This window comes from Varanus komodoensis, unplaced genomic scaffold (assembly GCF_004798865.1).
Source record: "Varanus komodoensis strain SLA01 unplaced genomic scaffold, ASM479886v1 scaffold1, whole genome shotgun sequence".
Classification (NCBI taxonomy): Eukaryota; Metazoa; Chordata; class Lepidosauria; order Squamata; family Varanidae; genus Varanus; species Varanus komodoensis.
This window is the reverse complement of record NW_025335268.1, coordinates 98,859,941-98,875,991: the sequence shown is the minus strand read 5'-3', so window position 1 is coordinate 98,875,991 and position 16,051 is coordinate 98,859,941. Positions and strand designations below refer to the sequence as shown.

At 41.1% G+C, this 16,051-nt stretch overlaps 1 protein-coding gene across 1 annotated transcript in view; it reads left to right on the top strand.

The window, feature by feature from the left end:
* COL17A1 (collagen type XVII alpha 1 chain) overlaps window positions 1-11,872 on the top strand; it is a 65,378-nt gene extending 53,506 nt beyond the window's left edge. Inside the window, exons 49-56 of the mRNA XM_044450299.1 lie at window positions 1,957-2,046; window positions 2,952-3,062; window positions 4,024-4,179; window positions 5,379-5,834; window positions 7,847-7,987; window positions 8,636-8,698; window positions 9,502-9,573; window positions 11,476-11,872. Of these exons, the coding sequence (XP_044306234.1) occupies window positions 1,957-2,046; window positions 2,952-3,062; window positions 4,024-4,179; window positions 5,379-5,834; window positions 7,847-7,987; window positions 8,636-8,698; window positions 9,502-9,573; window positions 11,476-11,525 (1,139 nt within the window). The 3' untranslated portion in view covers window positions 11,526-11,872. The remainder of the gene's footprint in view (window positions 1-1,956; window positions 2,047-2,951; window positions 3,063-4,023; window positions 4,180-5,378; window positions 5,835-7,846; window positions 7,988-8,635; window positions 8,699-9,501; window positions 9,574-11,475) is intronic.
* The last annotated feature ends 4,179 nt before the right edge of the window (window positions 11,873-16,051 follow it).

Below are 16,051 nucleotides of genomic sequence, written 5' to 3'. Positions count from 1 at the left end.
TATTTCCCCAATGGCACATGGTGAAGGGCAGACAGACCTTTCTGCACTACCTATCTGCAACCATCCTATAAGAAAAATTTACTACCACATACTGAGTGGGTTTGCATGGTACAACTAACCACCATGAGTGACGAGCCATGATGGAGTGTCATGTTGTGTGACTCACCGTTGTTTTTCATAGGCTGGCTTGTTTAAGGGCAACAAGCCATTCTGACAACCCATAGTTTGTTTCAGGGGTTATTGTCCCCACAATAGATTGTGTCACCACAACCCAGTCTACTGATCCCAACATGGGTACTGAGAATTACCCAGCCAGCCACTTGACAAGAGCAGCAAAAATGGCTTGCCGTTTTCACCAAACTCACTCAGGCCACCTCCACGGAGGACAGCCCTGACAAGTGCCTTTGGGGCAGCTGCCACTGACTCTGTGCACCCTGCCAAGATTGCAAGCTGCATGGCTGGTTTTTGGGGGGTTCCCTTTTATCCATTTCTTTGTTCATAAAATGTGAAGAGCAATATCCAATTTGATAGCTAGTGACAACTCCTTCAAAATACCCACCTGGCACACTGGGTACAAGTGCATCACTCCCTTTAAAAATATGCACCCCAAATGTATACAAAATTTTGATTTTTAAAAATTTAGCTAAACTTGCACAAATGTATACTTGCAGACTTTTGTGGGTCTGAAATGGCCCACTTTGTCTTAGCTCTGCTCAAGGCTGCCAAGACCTTTATTTTGTGTGATCTTTGTTCATGAACAAAGGAGGGAAGTTGGTCACCCTTTTTACAGCAAGACCTTCAAAGGTTTTTGGCAGGATGAGCTGCCTCCCCAATTTCTCATGGTTCTAGGTGCTTGGGAAAATGGAAAAGCGCAAGGCATCCTCATTTTATAGGAACTATCAGTTTTGACAGTTAGCTGTCACATCTTCCACTCCTTTAAAAAGGGATTATTTTTTACAGGGATCCATATGTGCTTTTTCATATGCAGTTATTCTGTCTTAAAAGATTTTCTGTGATTAAGAAGAGAGGGAAGAAGCAATGAGAAAATACAGGAAAGTTGTAAATTAAAGTCAACATTTTTCTGGAGTCCTGTCAAATTCCATGAATGAGGCATGGCTATTTCACAACCAGAGCCTCTTCTGGAAGCACCCTTGTTCCTCACATGCACTTGTCTCAAGGACTTAAGTAAGACTGAAACATCTGTAAACTCATCCATTCATTTTGCCAGCCTTCTGTGGAGACTGGGAGCTCAGTCAGGGTGAATTATGGGTAATAAATAACTTACTTTCCCGTGATTGCTAGCCAAATCTGTTCAGCTGCTGCAGAATGAAGCAGTCTGATTAAAAACTGCGGCCAAGACATTGGAATATATAACACAGTTCTCGGCCACTTGCATTGGCTGCCTATATGCTGGTTTTAACCTACAAAGCCTTACATGAATTGGAGATGCAGTGCTTCTCAGACTGCCTCTCCCAACCATCATCTATCCAGACAACCTCTGAGATCTCTTGCTGAAAGCTGTATCCAAGGGGGCTCAGTTAGTGGCAACAGGGAAGGGGCCCTTCTCCCCACTCCCTGCAATTCTGGAGCAGACACTCCTACCTAAGGCCTAAAGCCCACTGTTATCTTTCCAGTGCCAGAATACATCTGTCTTGTATGCTGAGGCATTTAATGGCTTTAATGGGCTTGGAGGGAATTATGTTTGCAGTTGTCTACTTTACTGAATGTATTAATTTCTTCTTTAAATTGTATGAAATTTGGTAGTGAATTTTATGTTCTTCTCATTGTATCTGTATTGAACTTTATTCCTTTTTATGATGTGTTGTTAACTGCCCAGAGTAGCTTTGGTTGTTAGGCAGTATATAAATGAAATTCATCATCATCATCATCTATAAAACATTTTATTTTCCAATTTTCTTACCTACTTTCATTTCTCAATGTCTGTTAATATTCTAGGTTCAGGTATTGGCACTGGGCTTCCGGGTCCTCCAGGTCCTCCAGGTTTGCCTGGACCATCTTATGGAGATATCGAAACTTGGCTCCGAGGTAAGCCTTGTAATCCTATCCAGCCATGATGGGAGGCCAGGTGTCCTGACAAGCTACTGTAGGATACATTCCTCAGGATTTATCATATTTAGTAGTAAAGAATGGTGCATTATCACCCAACTTGGATTTTCTACCTCTGGGATACATAAAGTTTGGAAATGGAATGCATAGTTCTACTTTTCATTTTATTCAGTGAAAAAGGTATCCTAAAATACATTTACAGAAGAAAGACTGCTACAGATTCAGTTGAGTGACTGTGCTCTCATTTTAACTGAAATTGGAAATGGAGACATTTGAGGAGCAAGCTGCATGTGAATAAGCTGAAAAAGTCCTGTCAGTGATCATAGTTTCTTCACAGTTGCTTTGAGCCACCTTATAATGAGTTCTGTAAAGAATTCTAATATAACTCAGGGGTTGGATCCAGCATCTTACTTTCCATAGGTGAAAAGGTTCTGATTTTCAAGGACCTCTTCTCCCATAACACAGCTTCCTTCATTTAACAGGGCTGCACAATCCTCTGTGTAGTATTTCCAGGGTGCTGTAGCAGTGGACACGAGAAAGATCCAGCCCCAGGAATGCAAAGTGAATGATCTTCATGTTTTACCAAAGCCTGAGAGCCTTCTATTCGGTCAATCTTCACTCCCTTATTAACACAGTGAGACAGAAAGTCCTTCAGCCATTTGTGTTGCTCAGTTTTGCCCAAACTGCTTTGTCCAAATGTTTTGGACTATATCTTCTAGCATTCCTGCTGGCTGAGGATGACAGGATTTGAAGCCCAAAGCATCTAGGCAGCACCATATTGGAAAGACTGGTGTAGCTGGTGGCGATTTTATCTTGGCGATAGTGGACAAGGGCAATGGTAGAATCATGTATGAGTTGCTTATTCACCCCCTTTGCTCTTTCAGCCTCAGAATTCAGTGGCATTGTTGGACCACCTGGACCCCCAGGTCCACCAGGAATTCCCGGCATCTCTCTTTCCTCCCTCAGTGCAGAAGACTTCTCCCGATATCTGCAAAGTAAGATTTGCCATACACTCTGATTGGATTACTGATAAGTGTCTGAGGAAAGGATGCAGGAACCTTCATAGCTTTTCAGGAAATGTAGCCACATGCAATTAGCTGCAAAGCAAGCCAGTGATTCTGACAGTCATTTAGGTCTGGATGCTTTTGTCATCAACAAAGCAACAAAATGGGGAATCCACCCCTCCAAACTCTGCTGGTGGATTTCCATAATAAAAACCCAGTGAGAAGCCACTGTCATCACACTGGTACCTTTGTCCTGGGACAGACAAAGGAGTATTAGAATTACAGTTGTTGAAGAAAATGTAGTCATTGTATGCAATGACACCTCAAGTTACCATTTTAAAACAATGCGTTACTTCTTTTTTCCTCTAGGAGCTTTGTTCAAATAAAATAGCATAAATTCATTTCGACTTTCCTCAATTTAGTCATATTTAGAATAGACTCACTGACATCAGTGGGAAAGTTAGTCATGATTGAGGTCCCATTAATTTCAGCTGGTCTGCTATTAGGTATGATTAAATCTGGATTAAAACACTAGTATTTAATGGAAAGGGTATGTAAAAGTTTCTCTTTTCTTAATGTAGAATCAAAGTTTAAAAGTACAAAAGGAATCTTTATGTAATAATTTTAAGAAAACCTTTGACATATGTCTATATAAGTTACATTCTGACAAAACTATTGTTGAAATTCCTTGTAAAGTCTTAAAACCAAGGCTGTAGTCCTGAGAACTAGGAGTGATCCCCACTGAACACAGTTCAATTCACTTCTGAGTAAACATGCATCAAATCATGCTGTTAGAATTTGGGAAACACTGGGTGGGCAGGGGAATGGAATGGCAAATGTTAAACGGATGAGAACAAGAAGACTCTAGTTGCCTAGTCCTAAAGAAGCTTTATCCTTGGTAGATGTTCTATGGTTATCTAAAACCATTTCTTCTTCTTCTGTTCTCTCCAAGGTATTGGATACTCATCACTTTCAGGACTACCAGGACCACGAGGACCACCAGGCCCTCCAGGACCACCTGGCTTTTCAGGAACAGGCCTTATTTTCGATGATAGCAATGATGTTTTGAGTGACCAGTTCAAGAGTGCCTTGATCCAGTACCTTATCAGTAAGACTCACACACACACAGAGTTCTGCAGTTCTTTTTGCTATAACCTACTGTTGTGCATCTTGCAATTTTAAGTCTGGGCCTCATCCTGGCTCTTTGCCTAGATCTGATCTCATAGGTCTTTGTAGCAGCTGAGAAACACATACTACAGCTGCTAGTCTCGACTGAACGGTCTCTTGTGAAATTGGAAGTGTTTATTATCATTTATTTTAAGGTAGAGCCACCAGATTTCTTTCTGTCTGGTTTCCTTTGGCTTATTTTGATTATGGAACAAACCTTGTCTTTAATTTGTGCTTCCTTAATGGGAACCATAGGATCATCCAGGGTTCTACCTCAGGATGTCTTGTCTTACTCTGAAAGTGAAAAGAAAAGAAAAGAATTTTCAGAAACAAATTATTCTTTACAGACCATGCTGTTTGTGATTCTGAATGTAAAAAAAAAAACTTAAAAAATTATATGCCACTTTATCATCAATGAACTGAAAAGTGGCATACACTAAATAATTGAAACAAAACGCTTTTAAATGGCAAACAAATACAATGAAAGACAAACAGCAAAATCACAGAAGACACACAATAGACTCTAGCTGTCATGCGGCCTGGTTGTCTTTCAGACTGTGCTGAGGTGTCTGAGCCAAGGTGTGATTTACCGACTTTGCTTAATCCAAATTGTTTAAAATGTGAATTTAACGAATTATTTTATTTTTATTGTTTCTCTCCTCCACATAAACTCAATTCTCACAAAAAAGTATAAGTACTAAATGCTAGATACAAATCATCTTAAATCTTCCCAGCAATTTTCCATATTTCTCCCTCATGAATTTCTTCTGTGTGGTTCATGTTAATTGTAAGTAGTTGCCTTGAGAGTCTGACGTGTAGCCCTCTTTAAGATTCTCCTTCCCTATGCAGGAGCAAAGAGGCAGGGAACAGAACTGAACATGTTCAAGTGTATGGCTCATTGCACAGTATTTCTTACAATCCAGAACACACAAGTAGAAGTCTTGATCTATACAGCATAAGCAACCCATCGCTAATAGGTGTATAGTTCTGATCTTCTGCTACTATGAATGTTATTACTGATTTTCAGCAGGATCTCAGTTTCTGCTTGTAGCCATTTGCAACCGCCTTTGTCCCTGCAGAGCAATCTAACATCAGAGTCCATTATAGTGCTCTATTAACATTCAGTTCTGTGTTTTGTAGGTGATGATGTGCGTGGCATCATCAGAGGACCTCCTGGGCCTCCAGGACCACCTGGCCCAGCAGATGCCAACTTCATGGGTACATCTTATGGAGAATCCCTAAATTCAGATGGATCACGTGGCAGTTCCGTGAGTTCTGCCCTATCCTATGATTCATCACTAGCCTCAAGAAGATCATACAGCAGTTCATTGGGAAGCAATGGAGAATATGGTGGGTCACATGGAGCAGATGGATCTTTTGGCGGATCGCTTGGAGCAGATGGATCTTTTGGCGGATCACTTGGAGCAGATGGATCTTTTGGGGGATCGCTTGGAGCAGATGGATCTTTTGGCGGATCGCTTGGAGCAGATGGATCACAGATAAGATCAGTGGGTACAGGAGGATCCTACAGTGGTTCATATGCTGGCTCACTGAATTACAATGAGCTAGCAGCCAGAGTATCAGAGAATATACAGAGTAAGTATATTTTTATATTCTCCAAACCTATCTAAGGTACTTTGGGCAAATAGCTGTAATTAAAACAAAATAAACAAATATGAAAAACCTACTGCTATGCTACTGGATTGGATCCAAAATGTCTTCTGTGGATGGAAAGCCCCGTTCATGGAAGATGCCTCCCCATGGTTTTCAGGGATTGCCCATCCCTCTACACCACAATCACCCCACTCAGTAGGGCCCCTGAACCATATGTGTACCATTGTCATGTGGATGCACAGAATGTTGTGGATAGAAGAAAGCAGGCATGACTACTTTCAATCAGCTGAGTTGAATGTGCCTAGATTTGGATCCAACCCTATTGCCTATTTTTTAAATCACCCACCATTATCTTAACCTTTTCATTAAATAGTGTATAAAATGCTTTGGAAAGGCTTAGACTTTGGCCAGTTACTAAAGTAGTAAAGAGCCCTGGAGAAGAGCCTAATGCTGGGAACAAGAGAGGGCAAAAGAAGAAGGGGATGGTAGAGAATGAGGCGGAGTCACTGAAGCAGTTGGTGTGAGCTTGGGTGGACTCCGGGGGATGGTGGAGGACAGGAAGGCCAGAGGGAATGTTGTCCATGGGGTCGCGATGGGTTGGACATGACTTCACGACTAACAACAACAAAGAGCACACACACACACACAGCCTTATTTTGGGGACTCAGGTGTGTAATCATCTTGCTGTCTAATTAGCCTGAACAATCTTGAGGGCATACAAATTAATTTAAAAGATGTGGGTCCTACAACTGGAAAAAAATTGTTTCCGAAAATGATGACACAGTAAAACAATACAGTGTAAATCTTCATGTTTACATAGGACCAATTCATGCAACCACTGATGTATATGGAAATGATGAGGAAAGTGTTCAAACATCTTGTGTATATTGGGTTTCTGGCACTAGATATGTATGCTCACAACCATGCCTAGGATTTGTTTTCTAGCACGCCCACATACAATCCTAACCTTTTAAGCATAGCAGATTCCCAGGATCAGCTGGCTGTACAAAAGCACTTGCCTGTGGCCACCACACACCAGATGATTGTTTGTAGAGGCGCTGTAACAGGCTCGCTGTGAAAATGATCTGTCTGTATTAGAGAACATGTAACAGTGAAAATTTAAGTGCCACTGGAAATTAAATCCAGGACCAATGGCTCATAAATGCATGAGCTCCAGCAGTTGCTTTTAATTTCCTGGGCATTATATAGGAGACAAGAAGCAGATTTTAGAACTCAGTGAAATGCAGCATTTGCCGCTGGAGAAGGGGAACAGAGTGATCAGTCACTGTATGAAAATTGTTAGAGCTGGATCCTGCCCAAACTAGATATGGTATGGTATATAGAGCAAAGCGGACGGGGAAGGGTTCCATTCCCCTTCATGTTTGAGCTTTCCTGGCAGAGTGCTGCACAGGTTTTGCGAGAACTTCATATATTCAATGTAGTTCCCAGGGCCAATTCTAAAGTAACACTTGACATTCATTAGCAAGCTATTTTGAAATGATTGAACAAGTGCATGCATCCAAAACATTCCGTTGGAATGGGTTATCTACCTTTCTGGAGACAATCCCAGAAGCAGGAGCCTAGATTCTTGGATCGAGTTATTACTGCAAAATGTATGTGGCAGCCATAGGTCTGACATAAATTAGGCACTCAGTGGGATGACTTCAAAAAGACACCCCACATGTGCCAAACATTACATCAGACTCATGTCCTAGATTAAGTACCTAATTAGCAAGCACAGAGAGTATCAGCTTTGTGCTGAGTCTTTTTCTAGATTCCATAGAGCTTTAATCATTCTTTAAACAAACAGTATAGGGAAATGCCACAACCACACAGAAAAAAGATGCTTCTTTACACCAAGTCTTTATGCAATGACATTTCTCTATGTACAGCAGGTAATTTAAACCACCAGGATAGAATGTGCAATTCAGGTGGGTTGGGGGTAGACGTCTTCTAGTTCTTTTGTGAATGCCTTTTGTATTTAAACTTCCCAGGTCGAGGGCTCCTTCAGGACATGTTAGCATATGCTGTGCAAGGACCTCCAGGGCCCCCAGGGCCTCCTGGCATCCCAGGCATCAGCAGGGTGTTTGCAGCCTATGGCAATGTCACTGCAGACCTCATGGATTTCTTCAGAAGTAAGTAGCTGATCCTGAAGCTCATTGACTCACCGCATACCTCTTTCTTTGTTGGGCAGAGAATAGTTTGGCTGTGGATGGGAGAAGGAGGCTTTGCAGTGGTACAGCTAGGTAATTTTAGACCTTGGACTCAGGGCCCCCTTTAGAGACCCATGTGCATTTCAGGCATGCAACGCCCAACTGACATTTCTCTTTCTTTCTCCTTCTGGTGCCATCCCATGCCTTGAAACTGTGTGCACATTCCCGATTCATTATAACAGCAACCACTGTTGGCTAATCCTGATTTTAATCTGTGCAGTAAAGTCACATCCTTGCACTGGCATGCTTGCAGGAGTAAAATGGAAGCTGCCACTTTCTGGAGGTGGGGGGCATGGGACACAGAGCCCAAGGCACCACTGTGGCCTTCTGAAGAACCGGTCTACTGCCCCTTTAAAAGAAGGAGACACATTCCTTCAGATATCTTTTCATTATGTCTTGCCTTGACAGGGCATCATGAATCCATGAAGAAAGGGTGAAAGTACAGAGTGCTTAATTAAGGCCATCAGTCTGCCTTTAGAACGCTCATTTGCAGCCACATTGCTACTTGTACTTGCAAATAAGAAAAAGAAGCAGCTGTTGCAATTACATGATGTAATTTGTTTTCTGCAGCTTATGGAACTATTCCAGGACCACCTGGACAGAAAGGAGAGATGGGATTCCCAGGACCCAAAGGTAAGAATTGTGGTTACTGCACATGCCAAAGCTCAAGAGTTCAGGGATGTTTCTATATGGAGCTTTCATTATGCAACCACTAGCAGGGCTAGATGACATTGTCTTCCAGTCGAAACACTCCTGCACATTCCTTATGCTTCTTCCATATTTGCTTCTTTTCACACAAAAAAAATCCAAGGATGGGTCAGATGGCATTCCAAGATATAATACCTACAATAATAGACTGCCTATCTTCTGTCTGGTTTTTTTGCTCCCACTGAAAGGAGACCCAAATGTTGCAGTGTAACTTCACCTCTCAAAAGGAGTCCACCTGTTAATGCTGCAAGCCGGTCAGCCACATCCTCCTCCAGGACACTCCACATCACGTGCCCCTTCTCCATATTCTGTTTTTCTTTTCCAACTGACCTCGCCATTCCGTGGCTACTGAGCATGCTTATTCTCCACTGGGGTGTTTGGGTGGCGTACTCCCAAACATCCCGATTGCTTCCCTCTTGTGTCTTGTGTCACTACATTTAATGTGTAGCACGCAGGTGATGCTGACTCTTTTTCTTTTGCTCTTCAACATGATGAGGTGGGGGGTGGGAGGTTAAACCTTCGCACCAGATTTCTTCACCCTTCATGCCTGCACCTGCACAAAGGGAAGCCAAAGAAGCAAAATGCCTTTTTGCCTGACCACTTGCCTTTTTTTTTCCTTGCTTGCTGAAAGATGGTCTCTTCTGAAAAGAGACCTGCTTTGTGCTCAAATGTTTTCAAATTACAGCCAGATAATTATGGGAAATTTTGAATTCTCTCCACTTTTCCAGGTGATACTGGACCAATGGGCCCCCCAGGCCGCCAAGGCCCAAGAGGACCAAGGGGTGAAAAGGGTGAGAAAGGTACCTATACTTTTTTCTAAATTAAAGTGGAGTCCTTTATAACTTCTACCATCTCCAGGGCATAGTCCCAAGCATGAGGAGTCAACTGTCATTATGGTTCCAATCTCCATGGCTTCTGTATGACCATCCTTGTGGATGTCATTCTCTCCTTCAGAGACCCATCAGTGTGTCAGAACAAAGATCTAGTACTTCTGCCATGAAAGGAGAATATTGTCGATTCCATTTCCTGGAATTGAGCAACAGGGGTAGGGGCTCGGGTGGATAGGGAACAGTCCTCTATTAGAGGACATCCTTTTCAGGAAGGCTGTCCAGCCCAATCCTCTGAAAAGATAAAGACCCAAAAGAAGAGAAGGTGAACAGGAGCCTTGAAGTTGCCGGTCAACAATAAGCACCTGGTCAGCTGCTGAGCAAGTATCACAGGGTCACTAGTCTGTTCATATTATATCTAGTTATTTCCACAATTGCATCTATGCATGCAAATAAGCACGTGCAAACATTTTGCAGATCTCTGTCTGCTTTTTTAGTGGTGATTCATGAACAGTGCCTACGGAGCCATCCTGATGTTGCCTGTAGACATCATAAGTATGTTCATGTGCAATACTTCCAGTTGGAAATGGTGATCAGACTGTTAAAGTGACAGTTAAACATTTGGATTTTCTGTGACATTAGAGAAAATACAGTTACTGACCTGCACAGCACCTTAGCCCATGATGTCCAGCCAAGCAGGGTTCATATTCTTGTTGTCTGAACCCAGAGTGTTTTCTCTGGGGTGGCTTATTTTTCAGGAACAAGTCACCCAGGGAAAGCTTGTTGAAGCGTGGTTCTTGCCCACAATGGGTTGTCACATCAATTGAACCTGGGAGACCAATTTCATCATGTGTTGCTACAGAGCTGCTTGGTAAGAGCAGCAAAAAATCTGTACTGCTTGCTTTTCATGATTTTGCCAGTGACTGCTGTTCCTTTGAGGCTGAAACAGGCACTTTGGATGGACTGCACCTAGTTTCCTCAGCATGCGTGGGCCTTAGAAAGATATGATCAGAGCCATAATTTCTTCTATTATGCAGAAGTGCTCTCTTATCTGATATGAATATTGACCAGATGGAGTTGTCGGTTAGCTAATTTGCACACAGTTCTAAAACAGTCGCTCTGTGTGTGTGTGTGTGTGTGTGTGTGTGCGCGCGCATGCGCGCGCGCGGGCGGAGGAAGCCAAAGGATTAAGGGCACCAAGAATTAGGGGAGACTATCTTTCCTCCACAGTGATATACTACTCTGAGTTTTCAGGTGTGATCAGACACCTGGCAGCATCCTCCACCTTTTCAACCCTTTCCCAACAGTCCAGCTGCTCCAACAAGGGGAGATATTAAATCTGCCCCCATTTTGCAGCCCCTTTTAGAACAGTTACAGTTGTAGTTCCCTGAAACTTTTAGAAACAAATGCCACAGAGAGTATGCAAATTTAATGGGTGGGAAGAAATAGAAGGAAAATTGGTACCTGCAAACATAAACTGCTCTGTTAGTTCCCAGACATTAAATGTGTATATATTCTGTGTATGGTTGCGAACAGTTGAGGACCCACAGTAGCAGCTCTGGGGAGGAAAGCTCTAGATTTTCACAGCCCCCAGAAAGGTGCACTTTTTCAGGCTCTGGCAAGGAAACAGAAAACCCAGTGGGGAATGAAAAGGGCTAGCAGTTGGAGTAAGGAGTAGGAGACAAGCTAGTTCAGCCTCAAGGGACACTGCAGCCAACTAGAGGACTGAGAAGGAGGAGTGGGAGAGCCCTGTGGCCTGTAAGGTGTACCATGAGTAGTTCAGTGAACAAGCGCAGTATGTCTTTTGTGGCTGGGCAGTGACCCAGCATGCTGCTTCCTTATAAAATAACCCTTTCTTTATCTCATCTCTCTTAGGTGAGCCAGCATATGTCAGTCGAAGAAAAAGGAGAAGCCTGGGCGTCTAGGACAGAATCTTCCTCAGCTGTTTGTGGTTGCTTTTTGATCTCCATAGAGAGAACCCCCAATTTCCAGTGACTCCCAGCAAGTGACCCCCCCACCTGCCACTAACACTTGGTATCTGGGGAAAGAATTATTATTTTAACATGTTACCTTGCATGTAGGATTTGGCTGGCTTCCAGTAGTGCACATTGAACTCATCTGTTTGTTGTTAGCACATGTGGATTGGAACTGGGCAGAACCCTCAGCTGACCCTGAGAATTTTATATCTGCATAACTCCCTAAGTTTAAATTACTATCTAGGACACACACAACTCCATTCCTTCAGATGAAGATTAGAATGAGTAGAAACTTTGGTAGAAACTGAAGTAAAAATAAAGATTAGGATATACGGATTATGTGGCCTACTTTGAAGCACTAGAAAGCATATTGGAAATGACCAAGGGTTTGGATTAGAGAAGAGCAGGCTAAACCAAATAGTATAATATTCAAATATATGACCATAGGATGCATAACCATAGACAATTCTTTAATAAGGACCCTTTTAATCCCTATTATTAATTGCATTGTAAAAATGTGAAGGACTCTGGGGCTATTAGTATTTAAGCACTTTTGTTAGCACTGATTTTTTTTAAATGCTGTATTTTTATTACATTAAAGGTGCCATTTTTACTGTAAAACTTCCCACTTAGAACTTGTTTACACTCTGGTCTTATTTGAGTAAAAAACCAGGCGCTAAAGTATTATGACTGACAGACATGTTCAGGGGTATGTCTGAGCAGACTATGAACATGTATTAAGTGCAACCATATATACTGAGTTCAGTATTTACACCTTCAAAAGGGAGAGGTCTGACTACAACCGTTGCGCCCACTGATGCCTATTTCCAGTGAGCACCTACTAAGCTGGGTGCTGTCTTCAATGAGCATGTGCAGTGCACAGAATTGCATGTATGAAGGGAAGCAGAGGCAACACACATGTGCCCCTGCCACAAGGGTTATTTTCACAAGGCCTAAATCAGATCCAATTGTACATGGTGCTAAGTCTTCATGTATGAATTCACTGCTCTGCCTAGCCATGGAGTGGTGTGCAAACATTGTAAGTTGCATGCATGCATGCATGCATGCATACATACATTCCATCATTTTTTTTATGTATTGTGGCAAGAAGCAGGAGATGGTTTGGTGAGGGCAGACATGTAAAAACCCTGGGATACTATATGGTACTAAATTTGCAGATTCAAGCTCACAGTAAAACATACCTCCCCCTGCACACACACAATGTATCACAACAGAATATAACCACTAACACACAAATTGCTTAAGTAAGTAACACATATGAGCAAGAATCAATATACCCCAAGTCTATTTTAAGCTATGTTAAACAAGGTTAAGCAAGGCTATGTTAAGCTATGTGAAGCTTCACATTTTTTATTTTTTGTTTTCAAACAATAAACCTGAACCAATGCCATCTTAAAATGTTCTAACTTTTAAAAACAATGATTACAGTTCTGTCAGCTTAAGACAGTGTTCTGTAACTGTTGGTAAAGGATTCAAAATTCACCAAAATAAAGAAAAAGTAAATTGGTGGGGTAGTGCACATTAGGAAGATAAATACCAGTGCTAGACGAATACATTTTGAATGGGCTGACACCTTGGTTATTGCCTACCCTAACAGGAAAGTGGAAATCATTAATTGCTGTTTCTTGTCTTGTCAAATCAAACTAACCTTCTCCAGTACAAACAGGGTATAGCGTTTGTACTGTCTCTTGCAACAGCTTTCATACTGGCAAACTACCATTGCTATTCAAGATAGTTTTCGAATCAGCTTGTGTTATGACTTGATCTGGGTGAGAAGGTGGGCAGCTTAATAATCTAAGGAAAAAAACTAAGTAACTCAGTATTTGTACATAAACTCTTGAGTACAGAGGAAGCATCTTTTCGAGCCTGTGACCATTGTCATGGTGAAATATGAAAAAAGAATTCCAGCTTTATTTAGCTCAAGCACTATATAACTATAAAATGTACACACAAGATAAAATGAACGAGTGTATTGACATATTGGTTTTCTGGTTGTGAGAGTTTGAAACAACCATCATATTGAAGGGAGCATTTTTCAACATATAGAGAAGCTTATGCATTTAAACTGTCTATCTGTTATTGAGACATTTGCCTTTTTATAAAATAAAGTTACTTGAGAATCCATTAGTTTCTTTTGCACCCTATCCTCAGAACAAGATACAATATATTTTATGTGATTTTATCATCATGTCCATGTAAGGATAGTAAGGGTGGGATTCACTGAGTTGATGAGCAGAACTTTGACAGCATATTACCTTGAAAGATATACAGAAAATGGATAAGAACTATAATGAAAAATGTTGCAAATGTAAAGAGATAGATGGGACATTTTACTAAATATGGTGGACATACGATAGAATTAAAAGATTGTGGAAGCAGATACATGCGGGGATTCAGAAAATATTTTACAATGAATGCCAAGAATAAGTTATTGAGTATTGTGCCAGAGACTATCCCAAAGATTAAGATAGTTATTCAAATATATGAGAACAGCGGCAAGAGTAATAATTGCTTCCAAGTAGAAAGCTGAAGATTGTCCAGCTGTCAAAGATTGGAACAACAAGCTTGCAGAGTATGTAACAATGGCAAAGTTAATTATATCAACAGAAGAACAGTTAAAGAATTCACTGAAAGATGGAAGGCCTATTATGAGCAATTTAAATAATTATTAAAGAAATTATAGTTTTTACAAATGTCTGTGATTACCATTCTAAATCAAAGCAGTTATAATTTCTAACTAATTTTATAGGCTGGACAAATTTCTAATTGAGAATTGAATGGCTTGAATGGGAAGATGGTTGATAGAGATTTTCACTTAATTATAAATGTGTTTAAATGTTAATACTGTATGCCAAAATTTTTGGAATGACCCTTGGCACCTTCTTTCCTATATACTTCTTTTTATTGTATTTTCTGAAAATAAATTTTACAAGATTTGAAAAAAAGTAGATGAGCAGAACCTGAACCTACGTTTTGATGAGGGACACCTAAGACTCTGTGTAATACACAATACTGATTTTATCTCAGTACAAGGTAATGTTATTATAGTCTCTTTTGGATCATTCTTTGCAGGATGATCCCAAGGATGCATACTCAGAAGTAAGTCCCAGTGTTGTCAGTAAAAGCACTTCCAGGTAGGAGTCCTCAGAAGTGCCACTTTAGAGTTTCAGTAGTAGTTCACCATTCCTTTATCAGAATTTTGAACCTATGTGGCACGAACACATCTTTCACTCAGGTAAGAATTATGAGAGTTTGATGGCCACATCCTCCGATTCCTTCTGTGATACAAACAGCTACAGCTGACAAGTTTTGTCTGCCTGGGCAATAGATTGTTGCTCACATGGAGCAGTGGGAGTGAGTGAGCATGCACTGGAGGTACAAGCGCATGGAAGGCACCATGGGCAAGTTTCATATCGTCTGGCTCTGGTTCCCATGACCAAGTTCCATTTTGCCTCTCACGAGTAAGAGAGCTCTGTGAAGAGAAACCTTGCCCACCTTCCTTTAAAAATGCAGCTAGTGCCAAGAGAGGGAAAACCACAAGTTACAAGACACAAATGTGCAGAATCTGTGATAGCAATGATAACTTGCTATTTATCATCCCTGAGCTAGCCAAGCTAAGGAAAATAGCTCAGCGGGAGTGTAAACTCACATTTTGTGAAACCAAACAACTACAGGGGCTATTTGAATTCTATTTCTGCAAGCGCTCCCAACCCTGAATAATGGCAGAGCTATGTTTATACAGTGTTAATATTTCTTTCTCCTGGTCTCTAAAGAACTGGGTCATTTCCATGGTCAATCCAATGCAGTGAATTTTTCAGAATTTTATAATTTTTCTAAAATTGCTTTAAATTATGAAGAAAACTTGTGGGCACTCAGTGTATTATGCCAGTTTCCAACCAATGTATTAATATTCACCACTACAACAGGAAAATTCAGAATATTCAGACATTATCATTTTATATATATGTATCTTAATATCAGGAAATATAGTATCATGAAAGAAAATAAGTACATTGACATTTGCTTGAAATTTGTTACATATTACATCCAAAAAGCATCCCGGGAACTGATTTCAGCTCAACTTAGTGAACAGCTACAAACAGCTCCAGGGGTGATGAGTGAATGTCTATATTGCAAGGGAAGACAAATTTCGGGAGACTGGAGGCTACCTCTAACACACTGAATTTCTTCCCCAAGCTGCACCCCTGATATAAACCCTGAGTTTTAGTAGCAATAAAATAAAAGGTTTACTTCTGAGTTTCAGTAATAAATTGCAATGGTTGATGAATTTTTTATTTTTGGCTGCTGAAATTTACCAGTGGTTTGACTACCACTATAATTCTGGAAAAAGCCAAAAAGCGGCAGCTGGGGCAAAAGATACATTGCCCAAATGGGGTTCATGACCTGATGTGCGTAGTCCAAAATTACACAACAGGGTGAAAATTTTTGAAGTT